The sequence below is a fragment of the Lethenteron reissneri genome, chromosome 51 (genome assembly GCF_015708825.2).
Source record: "Lethenteron reissneri isolate LAM-NWPU_2019-01 chromosome 51, ASM1570882v1, whole genome shotgun sequence".
NCBI classification, from domain to species: domain Eukaryota; kingdom Metazoa; phylum Chordata; class Hyperoartia; order Petromyzontiformes; family Petromyzontidae; genus Lethenteron; species Lethenteron reissneri.
In genome coordinates, this window is record NC_083829.1 from 7,551,166 (window position 1) to 7,578,575 (window position 27,410).

At 52.0% G+C, this 27,410-nt stretch overlaps 1 protein-coding gene across 1 annotated transcript; it reads left to right on the forward strand.

Moving 5' to 3' along the window:
- Window positions 1-10,458: 10,458 nt before the first annotated feature.
- On the forward strand, window positions 10,459-23,691 carry RAB7A (RAB7A, member RAS oncogene family). Its single transcript, XM_061572852.1, has 6 exons — window positions 10,459-10,559; window positions 17,530-17,590; window positions 18,437-18,563; window positions 19,236-19,454; window positions 20,458-20,586; window positions 21,668-23,691. Exons 2-6 carry the CDS (start codon window positions 17,538-17,540, stop codon window positions 21,752-21,754), a joined length of 615 nt encoding a protein of 204 aa, XP_061428836.1. The 5' UTR covers window positions 10,459-10,559; window positions 17,530-17,537; the 3' UTR covers window positions 21,755-23,691.
- Window positions 23,692-27,410: the final 3,719 nt, after the last annotated feature.

A 27,410-nucleotide genomic window follows, 5' to 3' on the forward strand; every position in this document is an offset into this window, starting at 1 on the left:
GGGGGGGGTGACGAGGTGAGAGGAGAGTGGGAGAGATGGGGGGGGGGGGTGAAGAGGTGAGAGATGGGGGGGGGGTGAAGAGGTGAGAGGAGATGGGGGGAGGGGTGAAGAGGTGGAGGGAGGTTATGGGTGAGTAAAGAGGTGAGAGTGGGGGAGATGGGGGGGTGAAGAGGTGAGAGGAGATGGGGGGAGAGGGGTGAAGAGGTGAGGGAGACTGGATGAAGCGGGATGAAGCGGGGAGACGATGGAGGGAGGTTATGGGTGAGTGAAGAGGTGATAAGAGAGTGGGGAAGATGGGGGGGGCTGGGGGGGTGAAGAGGTGAGAGTGTGGAAGATGGTGGGGGGGGGGGGTAAAGAGGTGAGAGTATAGTGGGAGAGAAAGATGTAAGGAGGGGGGAGGGGGAGATTAAGAGGTGGGAATGGGATAGTGAGGGGAAAGGTGGTTGGGAAATGAAGAGGTAAGGTGAGTGGGGTGAGGCAATAAAGAGGGGAGGGCAAGGGAGAGGCAATGGAACGAGAGGAGGTAATAGGGGAGGGGGTAAAGTAGTGAGGGGAGAATATGGGAGATATACAGGTGAGGGGGGAAGAGAGAGATGAATTGGTGAGGTGAGTGGTTCTAAAAAGGTCGTGGTTCCGATTGGAGAGTGGTTCTGAACAGAGTGCCACTGAGAGACGCCGGGAGTGCTGCAGAATAGACGAGACTCCCGTTACCTATGCAACGCTCCCGTGTAGGTGTGTGTACCCGTGTGTGTACACCTGTACAGGTGTGCGTACACCTGTACAGGTGTGCGTGTGTGTGTGTAACTGTGTACCTGGGGAGCGGTGGTGTAGCGGTTAGCGCGCTGCGCTACGAACCTGGCGACCCGGGTTTGATTCCCGCTCACGGCCAACATCAGTGACGATTATCTGAACCGGTCCTGGGCCTCCCCTAGGTCGACTCAGCCTCAAATGAGTACCTGGTGCGGTGTGTAAACATTGCCACTGGGGAGACAAAGGCGGCCGGGCGTGGTGCTGGCCACCCACCCCTCTTCCGTGTGCCGTGACGGCCTTAATAGGCGCTCGCTAACAGCATTCTCCCCAACAATCCATTAGAGACGACACGGGGGGGGAGATCTTTGTGCTGTCCACAGACACACACACAACGAGTTAGTTACAGATGTAACTCCACACTGGGTGGTGACACCCTTAGCGCGGAGATGTTTAAACATTCGCAATTCGTTTTGTTGACATTGTTTTCGCGCTGCTCAGTCTATCAATCATGACGAATGCAACCGAGTTAGAGTTGCTCACAACTTTGCTTGCGAATGCTCCGGCAACTTTGTTCCCAGTGTAAGATGTTTAAACTTTGTGCAATTCGAGTCTCGCCGCGGTCGCCTTGGCAATTCCCGACACGGCTGCTTTGTTATGCATAATGACGGCGTTTGACAATAAAAATAAAACTGCATACAAAGGCGACCCGCCTCAGTCAAAACTCATCACTTCCCCCCCAATGTTGTTGTTTGTACCTCTAAATTCCTACGTCTCAAAATTATTGCGTTATTATTGCCAGGCATAGGCCGAGCAGGCGCCTCGCTCTTGCCTAGAAGCCTCCCCCCACCTCCAGCCGTGGACCCTGGGCAGGACGCTCAGGAAAGCCGGGAGGGCAGGGCTCAGGCCTAGGCCTCGGCAGCCATGCTCTATCCCCTGCTGGACCGTCACCATCTCTCAACGAGCGCCCCACTGCTCAGACGAGCAGCATCGAGACGTCGCTGCTCTTCGCCAGCCCGTGCAGCGCCAGTGGTGGACATTCCACGTTCATGTGGCAGCAGATTATAGTCTGTAGGCGAGCCGAGTTCCCCGCCCGTGAGACCTATCGCCCCGAGCGACGAGGCGATGTTTGTGGCTCGCCCTCTTGGTCGTTCGTCTCCACCATTGGGGTGGTGGTGGTGGTGTGGGGTGAGGGGCATCATCACCCCACACCACGGCACGCCAAGACAACTTAGATTAAGGCCATCAGTCTAACTCTGTACTACAACAAACAAACATGGCCAAACCAAAAAAGTTTTCGAAATCACCAAAAAAAGCCATAAAAGCAATGTAACGGTGATCATAGGAACTGTGACCGAATTTTCACAATAAACGACATAAACAACATGTACCTTCAAACCCTGCAGCCATAGCTGGCTGCATGAGTCACTCCACAACAAAGAGACCCATAGACTCACATAAAGTCCCATAGACTCACACAGAGACCCATAGACTCACACAGGCACCCATAGACTCACATAGAGACCCATAGACTCAAAGGTCCATAGACTAACGTAGAGACCCATACATAGACTTACATCGAGTTACATACTCAACGTAGATGCCCAAAGACTAACTCACACACAAACCCGTATACTCACAGAGACCCATAGATTCAGAGATCCATAGACTAACATAGAGACCTATAAACTCACAAAGAGACCCATAGACTCAGAGATCCACAGACTAACTGAGAGACTCACGTACTCGCATAAAAACTCGTAACAAAGACTCATAGACTCAGATTTAAGTTTTGAGTGGGGTGACTTGATGCTTCTAGATTTGAAGCTTTTGTGATGGTCTCAACCTTGTCACCAGGGACACACATGTATCGGTTATCACACATCACCCTCGGCGTGCGGTGTTAGTATTGATTGATTCGATGTATTGTAACCGGATTATAGAAAGAAAAATCGCAACCGCCAAATATTGTCCCCCAAGTTGACAAAAGTTATGGATAGCGACCTGGTATCTCACGCGAACACGGTAGGGGGCAGCACTGATATTAAAAGACAAAGATCCGCCGTGTAGCCCGCAAAGGTGATGATTGATGGGCAAGGTACTGCGAGCGAGTTTGGGGCCGTCCATAAATGACGTCACGCACCTAAGGGGGTGGGGGGGTCAGACATGTGTGACGATGTGTGACGAGGGGGGGGGGGGGTGAGAAATGTGACGTCACGTCAAAATGCGCAACTTTAAATAAATATAGACAACACGTTCTACTTAAATAAATAGACTTTTTAATAAATGTTTTCTCCTACAACATCAGAGTGCAGCGCCACATTAAAAACGCACTACAATGACAATAGTTTAAAGCGAACAGGTTTGTCGGTAAGACAGCGTCTGTCGGAAAGACAGACCTGTTCTTCACCTGAGGACGGCTGCTTGCGTTGCGGCCGAAACGTCGTGATAATTATTTTATTGTGTTTTATTTTTATTATTTTATTATTTCCCTTCTACGTGACTTTACCGAAAGAACCAAGAAGAGGTTGAAAGAAAATAACAAAAATCTACGACGTTTCGATCACAACACAAGCGATGGTCATCAGGAGGAGACGATGGCTTGTGTTGTGATCGAAACGTCGTAGTTTTTTGTTATTTTCTTTCAACCTATCTACGTGACTTTCCCGAAAGACCCAAAGAATATGAATTCCTGCAGTCACGAAAGCTTTAAGTCAAGATTTACCACCAAAGTTCAAAGTTCATTTATTAGGTATAGCCCTGTGAGCCATTCGGCTCTTGAATGAGGTGCAACCGCAGCAAACAAAAAACAAAAACATGAACAAGAAAACATCTTAAAGTGACTATGTGCAAACAGAAAATCCAAGAAAAAACAGCAAAATATTGCAGAAAAATCACCGTACACCAACCCTGTGCAAATATCCCAGTGGGATGCAAGTCAAACAACAACAACCACAAGACAACTTAGATTAAGGCCATCAGTCTAACTCTGTACTACAACAAACAACTAGGAGGCTGTCACATGACTCCGTGGCTACTACGTGGGCTGGCGTCCACTCACAGAACATCGGCATACATATGTACTTACGTATTATTTATCTTGTGTATCTGCTGCTCTAATTGTGTTAAAGTGACGTGTAAAAGCATTCGCTAAATAAACAGTACATAATATGGGCGCTTTCTTGCCAGTATATCAACATATAACAATAGGTTTTACCCTTTCTGGAAATACAATGCATATTTAATCAGAGCATGTTTTTTTTGTTGCATGTTCACCACAAGTACGTGTGGTTAATGCAGTGACAGGATTCCTTGAAAAGGGATTCTGTTTGGTGTTTTAACATCTTAACGCAACTGTTTTATCGTAATAGATCACAGTGATCTATTATTTTCTACCTACGTGACTTTACCCAAAAAACCAAAGAGTACAACTGTTTTAGTGCCAGAAAGAATACACATTGTTGTAAACTGTACACATTTCGCATGTAATCACAGTCACTGAAGACACACAGCAACACAGCCCGTGTCTCCGTATCACCGCATGTCTCTGCGAGTTTCAGTGTCCCCGTGTCTCCGTGTCCCCGAGAAGGGCCGTGTCTTCATGTAATTTTCTCCGCGTATCCCCGTGTCTCCTTGACTTCAGGATGAAGAGTCTCAGTGTCACCGTGCCGATCTCCGCCAGGACACCTTGTCTCAAGTGTCTCCACGTGTTCCCAGCAGGGCCCGTGTCTCTGCGACCCCTTGTCCCAGCGTCCCCGTGTCTCAGTCTCCCACATGGACACGATGTCTCAGTCTTTCCACGTGTTCCCAGCAGGGCCCGTGTCTCCGCGACCCCTTGTCCCAGCGTCCCCGTGTCTCAGTCTCCCACATGGACACGATGTCTCAGTCTTTCCACGTGTTCCCAGCAGGGCCCGTGTCTCCGCGACCCCCTGTCCCAGCGTCCCCGTGTCTCAGTCTCCCACATGGACACGATGTCTCAGTCTTTCCACGTGTTCCCAGCAGGGCCCGTGTCTTCACTACCCCTTGTCCCAGTGTCCCCGTGTCTCAGTGTCCCACATGGACACGTTGTCTCAGTCTTTCCACGTGTTCCCAGCAGGGCCCGTGTCTTCGCGACCCCTTGTCCCCCTGTCTCAATGTCCCACATGGACACGTTGTCTCAGTCTTTCCACGTGTTCCCAGCAGGGCCCGTGTCTTCACGACCCCTTGTCCCAGTGTCCCCGTGTCTCAGTGTCCCACATAGACCAGTTGTCTCAGTCTTTCCACGTGTTCCCAGCAGGGCCCGTGTCTCCGCGACCCCTTGTCCCAGTGTCCCCGTGTCTCAGTCTCCCACATGGACACGTTGTCTCAGTCTTTCCACGTGTTCCCAGCAGGGCCCGTGTCTCTGCGACCCCTTGTCCCAGTGTCCCCGTGTCTCAGTCTCCCACATGGACACGGTGTCTCAGTCTTTCCACGTCTTCCCAGCAGGGCCCGTGTCTTCACGACCCCTTGTCCCCGTGTCTCAGTCTCCCACGTGGACACTGTGTCTCAGTCTTTCCACGTCTTCCCAGCAGGGTCCTTGTCTCCGCGACCCCTTGTCCCAGTCTCCCCGTGTCTCAGTGTCTCCGTGTCTCGTTGTCTCCATCTCTCATCTCCACGAGGACTCGCGTGAACTCTGAACTCCACGCGGCCACGGAGCCGCGACCCATAACGGCCAGCGGAGTCAACCGGTTCCGTGGAGTCAGTGGGATCAGCGGACCCCCTGAGTCGCGGGCCCCCTCTCCACCGACCCCCACTGGGTCCCCTCGACACCCCAGTTCCGCCCCGTCCGCGCTGCTCACCGAAAGTCGCTTCTTGAGGATGGAACGAGGGAGTCCTGCAGCGAGGGGGTCCCTAGTGAGGTGGTCTTGAAGGGACCCTCTGCGACCTTGGGTCCCGGAGACCCCGTCCAGCAGGTGGAAGGTAACGCGGGACCTCCTTTGCGCGCGCGTTTTGGGTCCCGTCTCTTCACAGGGGTCTCCACAGGGGTGTGCCCGGACCCCGAGGCTGGGCAGGCGCCGAGGCGGACAGGGGCAGCGTGGGGGGTGGCTGAGACCTCTTTGGTCCCATAGGCTGCGGGGTCCTCGGGGGTAGAGATGCGCGAGCCCAATAGAGGAGTGGAGAGCGAGGTCATCCCCCCGCGCCGACATGTCTCTCTCCGTCCCCTGTATGTCCGTGCGTCTCCCTGTGTCTCTCTCTCTAACACTACCTCTTTGTGTCTCTCGGTCACCCTGTACGTGTCTATCTCTGTGTCTCACTGTGTGTGTCTTGCTGTATCTCAATGTCTGTCTGTCTGTGTCTCTCTTCTTGTCTCCCCGTGCCTCTCTGTCTCCCTGTGTATCTCCCGGTCTCCAGGATCGTCTCTGTTCACCTGCACAGGTGAAGCGTCTCTACTCACAGGTACTCTCAGAAGGGGGGTCTAAAATAAGGTCTCGGAGTGGGGTATTTGCTGAGTTCCTCTCACCACCCATTTATACCAAAGCGCCCCCCCTCCCCTCGGAGCGCCCACTCTCCCCCAGCCCCACCTCCCCCCAGGCAATAATCCCTCGTGTTCCAGAGCTATTTGCGAGCACCTATTACGACATACACGAGAACGTGGGTGTTGGTGGTTATGCAACTAAACGTCAGACCACCTCCGCATCTCCCCGTTGCTTGTGTGTATGTTGGACTTCGTCCCGCTGCTTGTATGTGCGTTGAACTTCTTTCGCATCGTACGTAGCCAGCCGTGCTCATCGGAACAAAGTAGCCATTCAAGGCCGAGTCGACCTTGGGGGTGGATATTCGTCACTGACGTTGGCCCTGAACGTGATTTGAACCAGGGACGCCGGGTTCGTAGCGCAGTGCGCTAACCACTGAGCCACCGCTCCCGACATATACACAGGTGCTGGTGGATACACACAAAGACAAAGATCCCCCGTGTAGCCGAGACAGACTGCTGGGGCAAGTGCTTTGAGCAAGCTCCCGTTAAACCAGATGCATGGCACATGACGGGTGGTGTGATCGGAACCACGCCCGGTCGCCTTTGTCTCCCCGCTAACTTGATGCTCATTATAAAGCACCGCACTGGCTTCTCAGTTATGTCCGAGTCGACTTAGGGGAGATACGCGTAGAGGTGCCGGTGAAGAGGGGGAGGTGCAAGGCGGCGGGGAGGGGGTGGGGTTACACAACCACTGGGACCCCCCCCAACCTCACGCTGAACCCTTATCAGACCCCCTGCAGAGAGCTTTGATCCCCCCCTCCCTCTCAACCCCCCACTCACACCCCCTTCACCCCCACCCTCTCAACCCCCCTCCCACACCCCCCTCACCCCCACCCTCTCAACCCCCCTCCCACACCCCCCTCACCCCCACCCTCTCAACCCCCCTCCCACACCCCCTTCACCCCCACCCTCTCAACCCCCCACCCACACCCCCTTCACCCCCACCCTCTCAACCCCCCACCCACACCCCCTTCACCCCCACCCTCTCAACCCCCCACCCACACCCCCTTCACCCCCACCCTCTCAACCCCCCACCCACACCCCCTTCACCCCCACCCTCTCAACCCCCCACCCACACCCCCTTCACCCCCACCCTCTCAACCCCCCACCCACACCCCCTTCACCCCCACCCTCTCAACCCCCCACCCACACCCCTTTCACCCCCACCCTCTCAACCCCCCACCCTCTACCCCCCCCCTCCTCTTCCTTCGAAGTTTGACTTCTGATCCCGTAGGGGGTCCCGTGTGAATTATGTGGGGGTCATCCAGGAGGCAAGAGAGGGGACCCCGTGGGGGGGCCCTGATAAAATAGGGGTCCCAGAAGGAGGGCGAAGATTGGGGCTGAATCACTGCTCAAGACACTTATCGCAACTTTATGGGTCTCTAAGTTCGATATTAATGTGTTTGCCTCTCAACAAGATATGGCTTCTACAAGCACACGCATGTTTTATAATCACATATATTTTGAAAAAAAAAAACAAGAATATCTTACAAAGCAAGAACAGATCTCTCAAATACTTTGTCTTAGTCGATTTTAGAGTTGTATTTTTGTGTACAACATATGTAACATTTTCCAGCCAATATTGCTCTCATATTATGTTTTTCACTGCCTGTTTGTCGATTCGCGTGTGTTTTTTTTATCCCTGTTGGACCAAACTATGGAGTTTACTTGTACTTACACCGCTTTGTCTGAGGCTTATTCTAAATCTGTGCACTTTTTATCGATTCGCGTGTGTTTCGTTGTTATTTGTGAAATGTTCCTTAAAGCAATCTGCACACTCGTGCTCTGCGATATCGACGTCTTGTTTTCTGCTGTTACCTGCTGTGCTCACGCACCACGAATCACCCGTATAAAATAGCCGGGAAACTGGTTAACGGAATCATCCGTGTAGCATATCAAATACTGTCATCTCAAAACACGGGACAAAAGTCATCGGAGTGGCAAGCTACAGTATGTTGAACTTATTTTGCACCGTACGTAGCTAACCGTGATAATCAAGAGTTCCGGTGGCGGGAAGGACAATAAACTGAACACAGAACGCGGTTCTAAATAGATAAGTTTTCAATCTAGATCTAAAAATGCATAGCTCTAATGTCGAAAGGAAGAGCGTGTTTTGTTGGGTAACGTCAGTGTGGTTACACACACACTTTTATTTGGTTTCTATAAATGTCCACATGGGAAGCCGCCACATCGTTGAGTTACTATTTGTGCTATGGGGACCTCATTTGCCAGTAAAAATATGATAATTGGTTCTTTACCCTTCTATCTGGCAACAAAACTGACACCTTTTTGCAAGGAGTCATGTTTGCATAGACCGCAATACCTGCAGTCATAAATACAAACAAAAGACATAACTCTGATAATGTGCACTGTCCTTGAAGTTGATTGGTCCACACCCGAGACAGCTTTCCTGTCTCGGGTGTGGACCAATCAACTTCAAGGACAGTGCACATTATCAGAGTTATGTCTTTTGTTTGTATTTATGACTGCAGGTATTGCGGTCTATGCAAACATGACTCCTTGCAAAAAGGTGTCAGTTTTGTTGCCAGATAGAAGGGTAAAGAACCAATTATCTTACTATTTGTGGTCAAGTCGCTTCTGAAAAATAAGCTAATACGCTCAGTTTTGCTATCTGTTAAGATAAAAAAATTTGTTTCGTTTGATTCGTACTTTTGTGTAAACGTTCTGACCTGTTGTAAACGTCTTGACCTGCCCCCTTACTGGACATACGTGAAAAAGAGCTTTGGGGCCGTCCATAAATGACGTCACGCACCTAGAGGGGGGGGGGTCAGACATCTGTGACGATGTGTGACGATGGGGGGAGGGGGGGGGTAAGAAATGTGGCGTCACGTCAAAATGCGCAACTTTAAATAAATATAGACAACACGTTCTACTTAATTAAATAGACTTTTTAATTAATGTTTTCTCCTACAACATCAGAGTGCAGCGCCACATTTAATACGCACTACAATGCCAATCGTTCAAAGCGATTTGACGCATGTTTTATTTTTGGGGGGGGGGGCAGAGTTTTGTGACGCCATATTTGAGGGGGGGGTCTGACTTTTTGTGACGCCGTGTGACAAAGGGGGGTAAAAAAATCATCCAAAATCGCGTGACGTCATTTATGGACGGCCCCTTTATAGCTCATCGGATTCCTCCTTCAGTATATGAATAACGTTTCTGATTTCAACCGAAGGTGGCAGCTAAGGGAGCCAAGGACGCGCCTGATACATTTTTCTTGTCGTCCACCGCGGAGACGGAGCGGTGAAATCGTCTCCGCGTGCAGTCGCCGGCTGGATTGTCGGGATCGTGACTCAGGGTGAGAGCAAGGGTGGCACAATCGGGTTTTTTTACAATCGGGTTTAATTGTCTTTTTATATTAAACCCGATCATCTGAGATTGGGAGAAATCCGGTTTAATTGGTTCTAATTGCAGAACCGCACTTCTCAACGATGGGCTTCATCCATTCCAAGCTAAGGAACTCACTGGCGCCCACGATTGTGGAGAAGCTCGTGTTCATCAAGACCAACCTGCCCGCCGCATTCTACGACTACCCCGTGCCCCACGCCCCCCCCCCCCCCGAGTACGATAGCAGCACCGACGAGGCAGCAGCCTAAGCCTTGGACCAGAGTTTCGTATTCATTAAACCAGGTTTTAATTCCCCGAAATCTGGTTTAATTATATTAAAGAAAAAACCCGATGCCTGCCGCTGGAAAAATCGGGTTTTTTCCACCCATGGGTGAGAGTGGCCTTCACCCAGCAGTGGACTGATCATGACTGCTGCCTGACCGACTTCGAGTGACCAACCACGTGGACACACCGAGGCGAGTGGGGGGTGAAGTCACGTGGGACCGGGGGAGGGTGTCGGGAGAGGCTTTAGGGGGGGGGGAGTCACGTGGGTACTGAGGGGGGCGTCACGTGGGACCGGCGAGGGGCTGTGGTGGAAGTGGTCACGTGGGACTGGGAAGGGGGTGTTAGAGGGATGGGCTGGGGGGGGGGTCACGTGGTACCAGACAGGCGGGTGGGGGGTGTGGAGGGGTGTGTCACGTGGGACCAGACAGGCGGGTGGGGGGTGTGGTGGAGGGGCGTGTCACGTGGGACCAGACAGGCGGGTGGGGGGGAAAGATGTGGGGCGGGGATCACGTGGTCGCGGGTGAAACCTGAGAATCTCAAGCCCCGCCCCAAAACGGGTCACGTGACGCGGAAGCGCTCACCCCCCCCGCCCCCACCCACCGCGCGGTGACGTCACGTGACGTCTCGGCCCCGTGACCCGCGCCGCCATCTCTGCCCCAGCGAGACGCGGCCCGGACCCACACAGGTAGCGCTCCCTCCGCGGGCCCCCCTCGGGACCCCCTCGGACCCCCCTCGGGCTCCCCTCGGACCCCCCTCGAACCCCCCTCGGAGCCCCCCTCGGACCCCCTTTGTCTCCTACACGTAGCGCCTCTAGAGTTTCCGCCCACGATCCAGCTCGATCCTGTGTAGTCACCCCCTCGGTAACCCTTTAAAGCCACCACCAAGGACCCCTTTTCTCTCGGCACCGCCTCGATCCCCTCGCTCGCCATACATGGATCCCCTTGATCTCCTTCGTAGGTGCCTTTGACCCCCCCCTCGCTGCCCCTTTATCCCTCCTACAGGCACCGCCTCTAAAGGTTACCCCCCTCGAGCACCCGACGTGTACCCATCTCGGCCCCCCTTTTATCCCGCCCACACATCGATTTCTCCTTTATACAGGTCCCCTGACCCCCTTGTCGGGACCCCCCGTTTATCCTGCTCGTACGGTGTACCTCAATCCCCATTGAGCCTCGTCTCGTGACTACTCCTTGAGACACTGGGAACTTTTCACTCGACTGCCAGTTCCGCTTTTGCTGGTGCAGGTACAGTGCGGATTGTCACGGCGACGCTGCCGATGGACGGCACCCTCCTCGCTGCCGGCTTCGTGGCCGTCCCCATCTCTCTTCACTCCCTCCCTGACCCTCCCTTTTCCAGCTCTCCCTACGTCTCTCCCAGCCTCTCTCTGCGTCTCCCTGCGTCTCCCTACGTCTCTCCCAGCCTCTCTCTGCGTCTCCCTGCGTCTCCCTACGTCTCTCCCAGCCTCTCACTACGTCTTTCCCAGCCTCTTCTCGTCTCTCCCAGCCTCTCACTACGTCTCTCCCAGCCTCTCACTACGTCTTTCCCAGCCTCTCACTACGTCTTTCCCAGCCTCTCACTACGTCTTTCCCAGCCTCTTCTCGTCTCTCCCAGCCTCTCCCTACGTCTCTCCCAGCCTCTCACTACGTCTCTCCCAGCCTCTCACTACGTCTTTCCCAGCCTCTTCTCGTCTCTCCCAGCCTCTCACTACGTCTTTCCCAGCCTCTCCTCGTCTCTCCCAGCCTCTCACTACGTCTTTCCCAGCCTCTCCTAGTCTCTCCCAGCCTCTCCCTGCGTCTCTCCCAGCCTCTCCTAGTCTCTCCCAGCCTCTCCCTGCGTCTCTCCCAGCCTGTCCTCGTCTCTCCCAGCCTCTCCCTGCGCCTCTCTCTGCGTCTCTCCCAGCCTCTCACTACGTCTCTCCCAGCCTCTCCCAACGTCTCTCCCAGCCTCTCACTACGTCTTTCCCAGCCTCTCCTCGTCTCTCCCAGCCTCTCACTACGTCTTTCCCAGCCTCTCCTAGTCTCTCCCAGCCTCTCCCTGCGTCTCTCCCAGCCTCTCCTAGTCTCTCCCAGCCTCTCCCTGCGTCTCTCCCAGCCTGTCCTCGTCTCTCCCAGCCTCTCCCTGCGTCTCTCCCAGCCTCCCCTAGTCTCTCCCAGCCTCTCCCTGCGTCTCTCCCAGCCTCTCTCCCTGCGTCTCTCCCAGCCTGTCCTCGTCTCACCCAGCCTCTCCTCGTCTCTCCCAGCCTCTCCTCGTCTCTCCCAGCCTCTCCTCGTCTCTCCCAGCCTCTCCCTGCGTCTCTCCCAGCCTCTCCCTGCGTCTCTCCCAGCCTCTCCCTACGTCTCTCCCAGCCTCTCCTTCCCCGCTTGTCTCCCTATCCCAGATGTCCCCCCCCCCCCATCTTGTCTCCCCCTCTCTCTGCTGCCCCTCGTCTCCCTCCACCCCCCTCTCACCTTCTGTCGATCCTTCCGGTGTCCGGTTCGGGTGTCGTGGAAGGATCTGGTTGATGCTATGGATGTTGAATTGTGGTCCCGAAAACTGGACGTATTACGAGTAGTAAGTGTGTGAGTGGTCTGTAGTGGCAGTATTAGGGGTAGTGGTAGGCATAGTGTGAGTGGTCGGGGTAGTTGTAGAATTAATGTGGTTGGGGTCGTGTTAATGGTAGGGAGTGTGGTAGGGGTAGTGTGAATGGTATGGGTAGTGTAAATGGTAGGCATAGTGGTAGTGTTAGTGTGTGGTAGGGATAGTGTTAATGGTAGGGGTAGTGATCAGGTCCGTTGACCGTGTGACTCAGATGGAAACTGAATTGCGTCTCAAGATTATTTTATTCAAAGAAGTCATGGGGGCTTAGACGAGCACCGCTTCTTGATTCTTAGATTCGCTCTTGCCTCAAGTACCATGCTTTTCCACGCTGCTCTCTCTACTCCCTCTCTGCTTCTCCGTCCTTTTCTCTCGGTTACTCTCCCTGATGCTGCTGCTCCCTCCTCCCAGTGTCCTTGTTCCCTCGTGATTCTGGATCCACGTGGCTCCTCGTGGCTCAGTAGATCGTGGGTGCTGGTGGTTGTGGTGTTTGTAATGGTTGTTGGTGTTCGTGGTTGTGGTGTTAGTAGTGGTTGTGTTGGTGTTAGTGGTTGTGGTGTTAGTAGTTGTGTTGGTGTTAGTGGTGTTAGTAGTGGTTGTGTTGGTGTTAGTGGTTGTGGTGTTAGTAGTGGTGTGTTGGTGTTAGTGGTTGTGTTGGTGTTAGTAGTGGTTGTGTTGGTGTTCGTGGTGTTAGTGGTTGTGTTGGTGTTAATGGTTGTGGTGTTAGTAGTGGTTGTGTTGGTGTTAGTGGTTGTGGTGTTAGTAGTGGTTGTGTTAGTGGTTGTGGTGTATGATTGCCAAAGTGCACCTAGCCTGGCACAAGCGCCTTGGTAACGTCACCGCCACTCAGTGGCGAACGCCTGTGGTTGTGGGGTCCGTGGTTGTGGGTGTTGGTGGTGGAGCAGTGTTGTGTCGTGGTTAGCGCGCTCCTCTATCCACCCGGCGACCAACATCAGTGACGATTATCTGAAGCAATCTTGGGCCTCCCTTAGGTCGACTCAGCCTCAAATGGGTATCTAGTGTGTGTGTGAGATGTTCATGGTGGTGTTAGTGGTTGTGTTAATGGTGGTGTTAGTGGTTGTGGTGTTGGCGGTGGTGGTGGTGGTGGTATTTATGATAATGATGTTCGATGAAGGTTGTAGTATGAGTTGTGATGGTGTTGTGTCCATGGCATTGCCTTGTTTATGATAGACTGTTGATGGTGGTGATGTTGTTGGTATTGATGGTGGCGATGTAGTGATGGTATTCATGTAAATAATGTTGATTTAGTAAGTGACGTAGTGATAATGTTGGTATTGATGTAGTGATGGTGTTCATATAGTAATCTTGTTGTAGTAAGTAACGTAGTGATGTGTTCATGTAGTGAGTGACGTAGTGATGTGTTGATGTAGTGAGTGACGTAGTGACTTGTTGATGTAGTGATGTGGTGTAGTGAGTGACGTAGTGATGTGTTGATGTAGTGAGTGACGTAGTGATGTGTTGATGTAGTGATGTGGTGTAGTGAGTGACGTAGTGATGTGTTGATGTAGTGAGTGACGTAGTGACGTGTTGATGTAGTGATGTGGTGTAGTGAGTGACGTAGTGATGTGTTCATGTAGTGAGTGACGTAGTGATGTGTTGATGTAGTGAGTGACGTAGTGAGTGACGTAGTGACGTGTTGATGTAGTGAGTGACGTAGTGATTGATGATGGTGGTGACTTCCCTGTCGATCTGCCTCTCCCATTACGCGCTCTTGCTCTGGGGCAAAGTGAGTTATCCTGGTGGCGCGATGTGTTGATGTTCGGGTAGTGGTGATGTTACGTATGGACCTAGTGATTTTGTATAATGCATTTTGATGTTAGAATCGTGGGTAGTGTTGTGAAGTTCTTAGTGCAGTGAGTAACAGTGTCGTTCGTGGTGATGTGGCGTGAAATTAGTGAAGGAGTGATGATAATGTTGTGAGTAGTGGGATGTTATTCTATCGACAAGTGTTGTTAGTAATGATGTGAAGTTATCTTCTTGGTTCTTTCGGTAAAGTCACGTAGAAGGGAAGTAATAAAATAATACAAATAAAACATAATAAAACAATTCCCACGACGTTTCGGCCACAACGCAAGCAGCCGTCCTCAGGTGAAAACCAGGTCCGTCGAGGCGACAGAGTCTGAGGACGGCTGCTTGCGTTGTGGCCGAAACGTCGTGGGAATTGTTTTATTATGTTTTATTTTTATTATTTTATTACTTCCCTTCTACGTGACTTTACCGAAAGAACCAAGAAGATGAATCCCTGCAGTCACGAAAGCTTTAAATCGAGATGTGAAGTTAGTAGGATTGATGTAATGATAGTAAGTGATGTGATGTTGTTGTTGTGAAGGTAGTATATTGAGTAGTGATAGTGTATTGAGTAGTGTGGTCGTAATGTTAGTGATGTGGCTAATAAGCCGACGTGTTAAACTGGTTAATACTGTAGTGACAAATGTTCTGCAAGTCTGATCATGTGTATATGGTCATGTGCTCTGGGGGTGGTGATGGTGGTGATGATGATAATGAGTAATGTCAGTCGCCTGGTAGTGTTGTCATGGTAAAATAACAATAATTGACATCGCTTTGTGAATCCATTGCTGGATGAAGGCATTCATACTTAATGTCAGTCCAGATCGGGGTTTAAAGTAGTGATGATGATGTGAGGAATGTTAGTTACATTGAGTAGTGTTCTGCTGCTACTGTGATGTTGAGTGCATTGTGTTGTGAATGTGTGGGTCTGCGTGTCTTTGTGTGTCAGTGTCTCTGTGTGAATCTGTGTGTGAGTCTGCGTGTCTCTGTGTGAGTGCGTGTGGTTCTGTATGGGGCTATGGGTCTCCGAGTCAGTCATAGGCAGAGGGGAAGAGGCAGATGTTGAGCCGAGACTGGGGCAGGGGGTCGACAGCACGGATGGCTGGAGGAAAAGTGTTCTAGACAATAGGGGCAGCAGAGGAGAATGAGCGACCTCCCACCGAGCGAAGGAGTGGAGGGGAGAGGTAGGATAGTTCCTGGAAGGAGTACAGTGATATGAGAGGGGAGAAATTGGAGAGTTCGTGGAAGTAAGGGGAGAGGTAGACAGGGTCGAGAGCCCAGTGGTGTTGTGATGACGTGGTGATGTTTGTGTGGTGAGTAGTGGTGTTGTGGTGATGTTGGTGTGGTGAGTAGTGGAGCTGTGGTGATGTTTGTGTGGTGAGTAGTGGTGTTGTGGAGATGTTGGTGTGGTGCGTAGTGGAGTTGTGGTGATGTTGGTGTGGTGAGTAGTGGAGTTGTGGTGATGTTTGTGTGGTGAGTAGTGGTGTTGTGGTGATGTTGGTGTGGTGAGTAGTGGAGTTGTGGTGATGTTTGCGTGGTGAGCAGTGGTGTTGTGATGACGTGGTGATGTTTGTGTGGTGAGCAGTGGTGTTGTGGTGATGTTTGTGTGGTGAGTAGTGGTGTTGTGGTGATGTTGGTGTGGTGAGCAGTGGTGTTGTGATGACGTGGTGATGTTTGTGTGGTGAGTAGTGGTGTTGTGGTGATGTTGATGTGGTGAGTAGTGGTGTTGTGGTGATGTTTGTGTGGTGAGTAGTGGTGTTGTGGTGATGTTGGTGTGGTGAGCAGTGGTGTTGTGATGACGTGGTGATGTTTGTGTGGTGAGTAGTGGTGTTGTGGTGATGTTGGTGTGGTGAGCAGTGGTGTTGTGGTGATGTTGGTGTGGTGAGCAGTGGTGTTGTGGTGATGTTTGTGTGGTGAGTAGTGGTGTTGTGGTGATGTTGGTTTGGTGAGCAGTGGTGTTGTGATGACGTGGTGATGTTTGTGTGGTGAGTAGTGGTGTTGTGGTGATGTTGGTGTGGTGAGCAGTGGTGTTGTGGTGATGTTTGTGTGGTGAGTAGTGGAGTTGTGGTGATGTTTGTGTGGTGAGCAGTGGTGTTGTGGTGATGTTTGTGTGGTGAGCAGTGGTGTTGTGGTGATGTTGGTGTGGTGAGTAGTGGTGTTGTGGTGATGTTTGTGTGGTGAGTAGTGGTGTTGTGGTGATGTTTGTGTGGTAGGTAGTGGTGTTGTGGTGATGTTTGTGTGGTAGGTAGTGGTGTTGTGGTGATGTTGGTGTGGTGAGCAGTGGTGTTGTGGTGATGTTGGTGTGGTGAGTAGTGGTGTTGTGGCGATGTTTGTGTGGTGAGTAGTGGTGTTTTGGTGATGTTTGTGTGGTGACCCAGTGGTGATGTTTGTGTGGTGAGTAGTGGTGTTGTGGTGATGTTTGTGTGGTGAGTAGTGGTGTTGTGGTGATGTTTGTGTGGTGAGTAGTGGTGTTGTGAGCTTGCTGTGATGTCGTGTGTGGAGTGATGTCAGGTCTATTAGCAATGCTGGATCACGTGCGCTGTGTGGTGAGAGGTCACTGATGGGTTGCTTGGTTGTTGTCGTGGTGTTGGACGACCGTTTTGTTGTGTTATGTCATGTGTTGTGCTAGTTATGTGGTGTTGTGTTGCTTGTGTAGTGTTATACGTTTTGCTGGCTGTGTAGTGTTGTGGTGTGTTGTGCTGGTTGTGTAGTGGTGTGTTGTGCTGGTTGTGTAGTGGTGTGTTGTGCTGTTTGTGTATTGTTATGGTGTGTTGTGCGTGCCGATGGTGTTGCGGTGTGTCGTGCTGGTTGTGTTGTGTGGTGTTGTACTCTTTGTGTAGCGGTGTGTTGTGCTGGTTGTGTTGTGTGGTGTTGTGCTGTTTGTGTAGCTTTGTGGTGTGTGGTGCTGTTGTGCCGCAGTAGTGGGGAGAGGCTGCGCACTGCCTTGGCTCGGCGCCCTGTGACCTCAGCCTCCTTCCCCCCTCCCCTCACACTTGAGCCTCTTGGGTCCTCTTTCAACTCCAGTTCATGATCCCTGACCCCTCGACCCTGACCGCTCACCCTTGACCTGCTTAGTCGTAGGCGGCTCAGCTCTGCTGATGAGTGCGGCTGACACCGAAACCTTCCATGCACAAAGCTCACCAAAACTCACTCTCACGTTGGCGCTCACCCATGACCTGCCGTAGTCAACAACCTCACTCTCAATCGCCCCGACTCACCCCCGACTCACCCCCGACTCACCCCCGACTCACCCGTGTTTCTGTCTGTGCCGGCAGACTCCGCCATGACTTCCCGCAAGAAGGTTTTGCTCAAGGTGATCATTCTCGGAGACTCTGGGTACGTGCACACGTGCACGCACGTAAACGCACTTACACGCACTTACACGCACAGAGATTCCCCGTATAGCCTTAACAGACTGTTGGGGCAAGTGCTGTTAGTGAGCACCTATGAAGGCTGGAACGGCGCATGAGGAGGTGGGTGGCCAGCACTATGCTTGGCCGCCGTTGTTTCCCCAGTGGCGATGTTTACACACCATACCAGGTACTCATTTCAGGATGAATCGGCCTCGGGGAGGCCCAGGACCGGTTCAAATAATCGTCACTGGCATTGGCCGTGGACGAGAGTAGAACTCGGGTTGCTGAGTTTGTAGTGCAACGTGCTAACCACTGCGCCACTGGCCCCCCACGCAGGTATACAGGGATCCCCCATGTAGCCTCAAACAGACAGTTGGGGCATGTGCTGTTGGGGGACTTGCACGCTCTGTTAAATGTAGCCCGTAGCTTCTGAATGGGGCTTTGTAGTTGATGGCTGTAGGGCTGTGCGCGTGCGTGTGTTTGTGTGTCTGCACGCGTGTGTGCAGACTTGTGTGTGTGCGTAGCTGTGTGTGTGTCACCCCTACAAGTCTTTAAGGCAAAATGTGGGGAGCGGCAGTGTCGCGGTTAGCGCACTTCGCTATAAACATCACCACTGGGGAGACAAATGCAGCCATGTGTGGCTCTTAGCCACACCGCCCTCTCGTGTACCCTGCCGGCCTTCATAAGTGCAAACTCGCTAACAGCCCTTGCCCCAACATCCTGTTAATGGCTACACGGGACATCTTGGGCATAGGCCCTTGGTGACAGCATTTGGCCCGGCAGTGTATAGAACTACACGGGGGACCTGTGCCTGTGTGTGCGAGCGCAGGGTGGGGAAGACGTCGCTCATGAACCAGTACGTGAACAAGAAATTCAGCAACCAGTACAAAGCGACCATCGGCGCGGACTTCCTCACCAAGGAAGTGATGGTGGATGACCGGCTCGTCACCATGCAGGTGTCGCCCGCCCCCCACGCTCACCCACGCTCACCTCTACTCACCCACGCTCAACTCTTCTCACAGATACTCATCCGTGCTCGCACTCTCACCCACGCTCGCCCTCACTTATCCTGAGCCGCGCTCGTTCACCCGCCCTCGCCTCAAGCCCATGCTCTCACCCACAGTGAGACCGCCCACTCGCTCCTGCTAACCCCAACCCACTCCTCACCCTAGGCCCACTCACCCCCGGCTCCTCGCCAGTGAGCGTTCTCGGTGTACTTTGAGAGACGTTTCTACGTGTCGCAGATTCTGGGACCCCGCGGGGTCAGGAGCGGCACCAGTCTATGAGAGTTGCCTTCTGTCCCACGTCTCGGTGTGTTTCAACATCTGCGTGTGGGTGTGTGTACTGTGTCTGCCTGTGTCCTGTCGATGACACGTCCCTGCCTTCAAGTGTCCTTGTGTCCTTTGTAGCCGAAACGGCGTGAGAATTATTTTATTATGTTTTATTTTTATTATTTTATTATTTCCCTTCTACGTGACTTTACCGAAAGAACCAACAAGATGTCCTTGTGTTTCGAACTGGGACACGGTGGGACAGGAGCGATTCCACTCCCTGGGCGTCTCTCTCGCTGTCTCATGTCCCCACGTCTCCCCCCCCCCCCCCCCCGTGTGTTGTCCCCCTGCGTCTAGATCTGGGACACGGCAGGGCAGGAGCGGTTCCAGTCGCTGGGCGTGGCGTTCTACCGCGGCGCCGACTGTTGTGTGCTGGTGTTCGACGTGACGCAGCCCGGCACGTTCAAGACGCTGGACAGCTGGCGCGACGAGTTCCTCATCCAGGCGTCGCCACGCGACCCTGAGAACTTCCCCTTCGTGGTGCTCGGCAACAAGATCGACATGGAGAACAGACAGGTGGGAGAGAGATGAAGAGGGAGACACGGGAAAGAGACTGGAGAGAGAGTGGTAGCATTATATTTCGATTTAAAGCTTTCGTGACTGCAGGGATTCATCTTATTGGTTCTTTCGGTAAAGTCACGTAGAAGGGAAGTAATAAAATAATAAAAATAAAACACAATAAAATAATTCTCACGACGTTTCGGCCACAACGCAAGCAGCCGTCCTCAGGTGAAAACCAGGTCCGACTCTGTCGCCTCGACGGACCTGGTTTTCACCTGAGGACGGCTGCTTGCGTTGTGGCCGAAACGTCGTGAGAATTATTTTAATGTGTTTTATTTTTATTATTTTATTACTTCCCTTCTACGTGACTTTACCGAAAGAACCAAGAAGATGGTAGCATTATAGTTAGCACTACATTACAAAATCCCGCGACCCAAGATAAATTACCCACTTACGGCCAACATCAGTGTCGAAATTAATGTACCAGCCTTTGGGACTCCCCTAGCTCTACTCGGTCTGAATGAGTACCCTGTGCGGTGCATAAACATCTGCACTGGGGAGACAAAGGCGGCCGGGCACGGTCCTGGTCACGACACACTCCTCGTGTGCCGTTCGGGCAGTCGCAGGTACTCGCTTGACACTTTCCCGTTCCGTGATGACTGCAAGTTGCAGGGTGGGGTCCCGCTCACCGCTGAAACTCAGAATGTGCAAGCAGTTAGCGTACATTTTATTGAGAGGCATAGCGCCGTTGTTTTTAAAGACATTGTACTCACCGCAGAGAACTGTAGCGACACAACCGCACGCTATGATAGCTGGCGCCAATCGTTGCCACGCCCTCCCGTATGGCCTTGTGGGAGCCTCGGCACCGAAAAAGGTTTTTCATTTCAGTTTTTCTTCCGGTCCCGTTCCGATGACAGGCCATCAGAATGACAAATGGTGAACAGCTCTTGGCCCCTGCAGCCTGAGTGTGCTACCCAGGGGACCTTTGGCTTTATCTGTGAGTCCCTGTGGTCCCCAGGTCCCGACGAAGCGCGCCCAGACCTGGTGTCAGAACAAGAACGACGTCCCCTACTTTGAGACGAGCGCCAAGGAGGCAATCAACGTGGAGCAGGCCTTCCAGACCATCGCTCGCAACGCGCTCAAACAGGTACCACCATCATCAACACCATCACCACCATCAACGCCAACTTCAACAACGTCGAATACAACCAATGTCAATAACATCTTGATTTGAAGCTTTCGTGACTGCAAGGATTCATATTCTTAGGTTTTTTCGGTAAAGTCACGTAGGTATTTTACTTTTATTAATTTTAATTTTTTACCTACGTGACTTTACCGAAAAAACCTAAGAATATGTCAATAACATCATCGTCATCGCCATCACTAACATTTCCATCAACATAAATATCACCACCAGCTTCACTACCACCATCACCACCACCATTAACATCAACACCACCATCACCACCAACATCAGTAACATAGATTAGAACCGACATCAATAATGTCACCATCACCATTCACGAACATCACCGCCATTGCCACCATGCTCATCATAAACATCACCATGAGTACCATTAATGCCTCTCGCATCACCAATATCACAACCAGCATGCAACTTCAAACAACATCATCAACATCGTATGTCTGAGTATTTGTGTATGTATGTATGCATAGTGTAGTGGAGAGCGATAGTGTAGTTGTTAGGCAAAGCTGCGCTATGAACCAACCATGATCTAAATTCAATCCCCGCTCTCAGCCAACACAAGTGACGAATATCTGAACTGGTGCTGGGTTTCCCCTAGGTTGACTTGGCCTCAAATGAGTACCTGGTGCGGTGTGTAAACATCGCCACTGGGGAGACAAAAGTGTTTGAGCGTGGTGCTGGCCACCCATCCCCTCTTGGACTGTGCCTGCATTCATAGGCGCTCGCAAACAGCACTTCCCCCAAAAGTCTGTTAAGGCTACACGGGGGGGGGAATATTTGTCTTTCTATTTGCATATCTGTGTGTATATGAGTATCTGTGTTTGTCTTTGTGCACCCAGCCTGGCACGAGCGCCGTAGTGACACCACCACCACTTAATGGCCAATGGCGGTTGTTGAATCTTTGTGTATATTTATGTTAGGTGGCGTGTGTACAGAGGTGGATCTCTATATTGGTATGTATATATCTCCATGTATCTCACATATCTATCTGTGTGTGTGTTTCCCTGTGTGTGTGTATTAGGAGACGGAGGTGGAGCTGTATAACGAGTTTCCCGATCAGATCAAGTTGACCAACAACGACAAACCAAAATCCAGCAGCTGCTGCTAGAGTGGGGCTTGCTGCTCACGGTTCACTCGCCGATAACGCACCGCTCACTCACCGCTCACTCACGACTCACTCACGACTCACCGCTCACTCACGACTCACGGCTCACTCACGGCTCACTCACGGCTCACTCACGGCTCACTCACGGCTCACTCACGGCTCACTCAGCCCTCACGCAAGGCTCACTCACCGCTCACTCAGCCCTCACGCACGACTCACTCAGCGCTCACGGCTCGCTCACGGCTCGCTCACGGCTCGCTCACGGCTCGCTCACGGCTCGCTCACGGCTCACTCACGGCTCACTCAGCGCTCAGGCACGGCTCGCACACATCCACCCAGCCTTCGTCGCACCTCTCACTCACATCGCACCGAGCTCTCACTCAAAGCTCCATCACCACAGCTCTAAGAACACCGACTCACACCCATCTCCTCCACCTCGTACACACAAAGAGCTCACACACACACGCCTAGCATCACGCACACACAGTACACAGACACTAGTGCACAAGCCTCGTCGCCTGTCAATTCACACACCCTGCTAACACACGCTTGGTAGCATGCTCTCACACACATCCTTGTTAACATTCACACGCTCGCACACGCCGCGTCGCAGGGTGTAACGCACACGCACTTGGCGCTTGCACATCTCCCCCCTCACCCCCCACGTGGGGGGAGGTGGGGGGCAAGGGGAGTTTGAATAACATTATAAATACAATACTAACGTCGCCCCTCGCGTAGTCCCCCGTGTCGCCCCGCATAATTCCCTATGTTATCCTTCGAGTCCCCCCCCGTGTCGCCCCACCAAGAGTCGGTCCCTGTCGTTCCTCGCATAGCCCCCTGTTGGCACCCCACCAAATCATCCCTGTGTTTAGCCTTTAGTCCCTTGTGTCAACCCACCAAGAGGCGGTCCCTGTTGCCTCGCGCAGAGCCCCTTTGTGTCACCCTACCAAATCGATCCTTGTGTTGCCCCTTGCATAGTCTCCTGCGTCGCCCACACCCACCTTACCAATATTCACGGAGTTATGGGGGGCAGAAGTTGAAACGGATAATTGGAGGACAAGTTTGCTTGTAGAGTTATAGAACTGCCTTTGCTTTGCTCTCCCCTAACTCTCCCACCTTGCCTCTCTTCACCCTCTTTTCCCCCTTGCTCTCATCTCTCCCTGCCCCCCACCACCCACTCCCGGGGGCTGTGGTGTCGGGATCACAAGGGGGGGTCTTAATTTAGGACCCCTTGGCACCCCCTGTAAGACCCCAAGCTCCTTGTGTTATGTCTATCCCCAGTACCCCAGATTTCCTGGTTCTCCGAAGTTCGGCCGGACAGATTCTCTTGGTGATGACCGCCTCTCACTGGAACCACAGACAATTAGACAACATTGGTGTATGGGTCATGAGCCCTGAAAGAGCAGAGAGGGGGGGTAAAGAGGGAACCGAAGGTTGGGGGCGGGGAGTTAGTGGTTATCCCTTTGATCCCGTCTCCCACCCCTGTTCCCTATGACGCTGCACTGCCCTGACCCCCTTTGCTGCACCGCTGCCCCCCTCCTGTGCCTGTATCCCCCGCTACACCCCACCCTCTCCGCCGTTACCACCCCCTGGGTCTCGGTCTGTCTCTCAACATCTCTCCTCTTCTCGCTCGGTTTCCCTTCCTGCCCCTCTTCTTCCTCTTCGTCTCTCCTCCTCCTCCCTCCGTCACCACCACCGGTGTCTGGACATACGTTTCTCTTTCAAATGATGAGTCAAAATCCAGGGGAGGAATTTCAATTATGATGGTGGTGGAGTTGGTGGTGGTGGAGTTGGTGGTGGAGCAGGTTGTGGTAATTTTTTGTTATTTTAAATTTCTTGTTTTCTTTGCAAGCTATTACCTGTGGCATGACTATGATGATGATGACGATGATGATTATTGTTGTAAAAAAAAAACCCCAATATATCCCGTATAGAGATGACCGATTCCTCCGCGTGTCTTTTCTCTGAGGGGTCGGCATGACGGTCAGGGTTAGCTTGAAGGGGTCATGGTAGGGGTCACCCACCCCCCTTGGGGTTCTCTGTGAACGGAGAGTAAGGGGTGGGGGGGTGAGGGATGACAGCTTGATTGGGGGTTCGGGCACCCACTTAGCGGGGGCGACCCAGTCCACTCTGCATGGCGAGACGGGTCTGGTTTGGCCCTGTGACCTCCAAAGGGGATGCTGCCGAGTTCATCTCACGTGATCATGAGCGCTGCGAGGAGGTGGTGGTGGACGATGTGGTTAACGAGGTGATGGTGGCGAAGGGACTCGCTGATAATTGAGGAAATGGTTATTGAGGTGATGGAGGTGGTGGCGATTGAGTGGGGAAGTAGGTGATTCGGGAGATGATTTAGGGAGGGAGATGTGGAATATGGTGGTGACAGGAGCTGATGGTGAGTGTCATAATTATGATCATGGTGGGGGGGGGGGGGGGGTCGCGTTGCATCTTGGGAGGATGTTCAATTCACCCACGGAGCTGGGCAGCACAGCGTGTTTGCGGTCACGTGATGCGTGTGAGGGGTGGGGGGGGAACCTGCCTGGAGGCCACGTTCTATGATCTTCGACCGGGACACGTGGGTGGCAGCCGCTCCCTCGCTCCGTCGGCAAGAAGTGGACAAAAGGACCCCTCGTATATCAACATCATTGAGGGCCTCGAACTTTCTGCCATTAAATAAGCGGACAATGTCGTCTCCTTCACAATCTATCTCTTCACCTATTTTTACACGTCCCATCAGCCCCGCGGGCTTCTGGGAGTGCACAATTGCAGCAGCGTTTTCAACGCAAGCGAAAACAACGCGTGAGCCGGTGTCGACATTCAATGTCTCGAGCAGCAGCAGCAGTAGTCAGTTGTTTTGCTTGAACCAGTGCTGCCAAGCTGCCCCAGGTGTCTTATCGACAAGGTCGCTCCGTGCCAGACGCGGGGGGGTCCCCAGTTCGATTCGAAACCTCGAGGCAGTTCACAGAACGGAGTCGCTCGCGAACGCGTCTCAATGTTGGCCCCGCTCACGGCTCCGAAACCACGCTCACGGCCATATTAGGAGTTAAAATGTAAAAAATAATAGGTTTGGGGACGTACATAAATGACGTCACGCACCGGGGGGGGGGGGGGTCAGACATTTGTGATGTGCAACGAGGGAGGGGGAGAGTGAGACATGTGACGTCACATCAAAATGCGCAATTTTAAATAAATATAGAATTGTTATAACACTAAAATCGATTTAAAGCTTTCGTGACTGCAGGGATTCATCTTCTTGGTTCTTTCGGTTCTTATTATTAAGAACCAAGAAGATAACACTAATTGTTATAACAACACTCCTACAACATCAGAGTGCAGCGCCACATTAAATACGCACCACAATGACAATAGTTTAAAGCGATTTGAAGCAGTTTTATTTTCAAAATGGAAATATGGTTTTGGGGGGGGGGGGGGGGGCAAAGCTTTGTGACGTCATATTTGAGGGGGGAGGTCTGACTTTTTGTGACGTCGTGTGACGAGGGGGGGGGGGTCAAATCGTCCAAAAACGCGTGACGTCATTTATGGACGGCCCCTATTACCCTTTCTGGCAATAAAACAGGCGGCGTGAAGATGTTCAAACACCAAATAGAAACCCTTTTCAAGGAATCAAGCCTGCATGAAACCACACGTACACACTCTGGTGAGACTAGGCCCGAAAGAATGCTGTTCTGTTTGGTGTAGGCCATTCAGTTTAAAAGGCAATGCAAATATTATCGGAGCATATTTGTTTGCATGTTCACCACAAGTACCGTGTGTGTTTAATGCAGTACTTGATTCCTTGCAAAATTCGAGATTTGAAGTTTTGGTCACTGCAAGGATTCATACTACATTAAATCACGACGTTTCAGGCGCAACACAAGCGTCCTTCAGTTTTCATTTATTTATTTTTTACCTACGTGACTTTACCGAAAAAACCAAAGAGTATGAATCCTTGCAAAATGTTTCTATTTGGTGTTTGAACATCTTCACACCTCTTGGTTTATTGCCAGAAGGGGTAAAACCTATTTATATTTTTTCATATTTAGATACCTGGCAAAAAAGGTCCCATTTAGGAGTCCAATTGTTTCGAAACATCGTGATATGTTATTTTTCTACATATGTGACTTTACCGAAAGAACCAAAGAGAATGGATCCCTTTAGTCACGAAAGCTTCAAATCAAAAACACATTCCTGCGGAGGGAGCTGGTAGAAACGTTGGGTTGCTCGGTCAATGGCCAGGGTCAACGGCGGCGTGGTGTATTCCGCAAATATGCCCGACTGTGAGGGCGGGCACAAGCCGGCGTGAGTAGGTTAAACGTTGAGTTTTATAAAAGGCACCACGGGGTGACCAGCCCCTCCCCACCCAGCCCCACCCTCCCCTCCCCACCCAGCCCTCCCATTTTTGGATGCACGACGGACAGACACAATAATCCCCTGTGGCACTTATCATCTGGTGGAACCAGGTGGTTCCTACCAGTAATATACGTTTCGAGTATTTGGCTGCTAGACATTGTCCACACGATAAGCCACTTCGTTGAGCTATCATTTAAAACCGCAACACTCCCGTCAATGTTATAATTTCACGTGCTACGAAGGAGGGCCGCTACCCCGAAACGTCGCCAAAATAAATTTAGATTTAAAGCTTTCGTGACTGCAGGGATTCATCTTCTTGGTTCTTTCGGTAAAGTCACGTAGAATGGAAATAATGAAATAATAAAATAATATAATAATAGTTGTCCCCCTCTAAGGCCCCACACAGCAACGGTGTTGTTATTGACACTCGGGACGTGTTGAGTTGTCTCTGCTCGCGCACCACTTGCGACGCAGCAGCAGCAGCATCGCCAGGTAATTCGTGGAATGTTAATGACATCACCGCAGTCAATTAAGCCTCATCGCTGCTGATTGCTTAATTAGGCAGACGCCTGCACATGCCGTCGGGTGTGCTTGGGACGGTGATGGGCTCGTCGTAATCAGCCATGGTCAATCCACTGCTGGATGAGTATCCTGCGATGTAGCGATCCACCCGAGGAAACTTACTGCTCTGCTGCGTGGTCCAGATATCTTGTGACCCCCCCCCCCCCATTTAATTACTGTATCTAAAACTTAATCTTTTCAGCAAGGGTTTATTTATTTAATTAACACATGCATAATGCAAAGGAAAACTGTTAGGGGTCATTTGGTGGGGGTCACAAGACATCTGGAGCACCCTCTGCACCGCGAGGAGCTGATTTCATCTCTTCTCCTTATCATCATGAGTCCATTGGGAGGCGTGGCTAACGTGGCGTTAATGAGCTGGGGCGTGGCTACTACGGGGGGGGGGGGGGCTAGGATCACGTGACAAGGTTAATTGGCTGCCGCGCGGGGAGAAGCGGGATTTGAATCCGGGGTGCTCACGGGGACTTGCGCGTACACACACGGGATAGACACGTGTACACACACACACACGTAGAGCTCCACACAAACTCACACGTGTACACACGGAAAGTTACACACACGGATAGACACGTGTACACACACACGTAAAGCTACACACACACACACGCACGTGTACACACGGAAAGTTACACACACGGATAGACACGTGTACACACACACGTAGAGCTACACACACACACGCACGTGTACACACGGAAAGTTACACACACGGATAGACACGTGTACACAC

Bases quoted from the DNA above. Each gene is read 5' to 3' on its own strand.
- RAB7A (XM_061572852.1), top strand. From the start codon at position 17,538: ATGACTTCCCGCAAGAAGGTTTTGCTCAAGGTGATCATTCTCGGAGAC. The intron at 17,591-18,436 runs GTACGTGCACAC...GTGCGAGCGCAG, and splicing joins ATCATTCTCGGAGACTCTGG to GGTGGGGAAGACGTCGCTCA. The intron at 19,455-20,457 runs GTGGGAGAGAGA...TGTGGTCCCCAG, and splicing joins TCGACATGGAGAACAGACAG to GTCCCGACGAAGCGCGCCCA.